Raw genomic sequence first — 1,580 nt, forward strand, 5'->3', positions numbered from 1 at the left:
TTTAAAATGATCATCTATATGGCTGAAATATTTTCATATGAAGTAATTTCGTGCATTTGATATTAAGATGTAAACCTATTAAGTTAAATATTACTTAGGTAAATTTATCGAGAGTTAAAATCATTATGCAATAAACAAGGGGATAGCTAAGCCATTAATTTTATATATGAAATCTTTTGTGAAATAAAGAATAACAAGAAAATGTCTCCAAAAAAATGTGCCTTTCTTTCTCCCCTTCAGAAACTTCCCAGAGGAAAATGGCATTAGGAAATCATTCCACAGTGACTGAGTTCATCCTCGCTGGACTAACAGAAGAGCCAGAACTCCAGGTGCCCTTACTCCTCCTCTTCCTAGGAATCTATGTGGTCACAGTGATGGGGAACCTGGGCATGATCACACTGATAGGGCTCAGTTCTCACTTGCACACCCCTATGTACTATTTCCTCAGCAGCTTGTCCTTCACTGATCTCTGCCATTCTACTGTCATTACCCCCAAAATGCTGGTGAACTTTGTGACAGAGAAGAACGTCATCTCCTACCCTGAATGCATGACTCAGCTCTATTTCTTCCTTGTTTTTGCTATTTCAGAATGCTACATGTTAGCTGCAATGGCATATGACCGCTATGTTGCCATCTGTAGCCCCTTGCTTTACAACGTCATCATGTCCCATCAGGTCTGTTTCTCCCTGATTTTAGGGGTGTATATTATAGGCCTGATTTGTGCATTTGCTCATACAGCCTGCATGTTAAGGGTTAATTTCTGCAAATTTTATGTGATCAACCATTATTTCTGTGATCTTCTTCCCCTCCTGAAGCTCTCATGCTCTAGTACCGATGTCAATGAATTACTGATACTGTGTGTTGGTACATTTAATATCTTTGCCCCTAGCCTGACCATCCTTAGCTCCTACATCTTCATCATTTCCAGCATCCTCCACATTCACTCCACTGAGGGCAGGTCCAAAGCCTTCAGCACTTGCAGCTCCCACATGTTGGCAGTTTTGCTTTTTTTTGGATCTGCTGCTTTCATGTACCTGCAGCCATCATCAGTTGGCTCCATGGATCAAGGAAAAGTGTCCTCTGTGTTTTATACTATTGTTGTGCCCATGCTGAACCCACTGATCTACAGCCTGAGGAATAAAGATGTTAATGTTGCGCTGAAGAAAATGCTAAAGAGCAGAATATTCTAGTGATCAGAAATATATGGGAATAATTTACTAGATCTAAGTCATCAACAATTACATTGTATGAATTGATACATTTCCTTTTAGTCCATCTGTCAAGATTTGTCTTCATTTTATGCAATTCTATTGACATTGTTTCTTATATCCATAGCATTCTTAATGTTCATCCTCTCTGTTTTTTTCTGTTATAAGTATTGAGACACAGATTAGAAGAAATACTAAGAATAACCTGGGTGCATGGACCCACTGATGCTGTCACAATCACTTTCTCCTCTTTTTTTCCATAAAATCCATAAAAACACAATCCTCAACCATAATTAAAATACCCTCTTCCAGCAGTGGTTACCCACCTCCTTCATTCTGTTCAGTCAAGAAACAACATAAATCATATCAATA

General features: G+C 38.7%; 1 protein-coding gene across 1 annotated transcript; it reads left to right on the forward strand.

Annotated features, from left to right (window-relative positions):
* The first annotated feature begins 236 nt into the window (after positions 1–236).
* On the forward strand, positions 237–1,190 carry LOC103550111 (olfactory receptor 8G1-like). Its single transcript, XM_008518847.2, has one exon. The coding sequence runs from the start codon at positions 258–260 to the stop codon at positions 1,188–1,190; it is 933 nt and encodes a 310-aa protein (XP_008517069.2). The 5' UTR covers positions 237–257.
* Positions 1,191–1,580: the final 390 nt, after the last annotated feature.

This window comes from Equus przewalskii, chromosome 6, assembly GCF_037783145.1.
Source record: "Equus przewalskii isolate Varuska chromosome 6, EquPr2, whole genome shotgun sequence".
Classification (NCBI taxonomy): domain Eukaryota; kingdom Metazoa; phylum Chordata; class Mammalia; order Perissodactyla; family Equidae; genus Equus; species Equus przewalskii.

Coding starts and splice junctions, on each gene's coding strand:
- LOC103550111 (XM_008518847.2), top strand. CDS start 258: ATGGCATTAGGAAATCATTCCACAGTGACTGAGTTCATCCTCGCTGGA.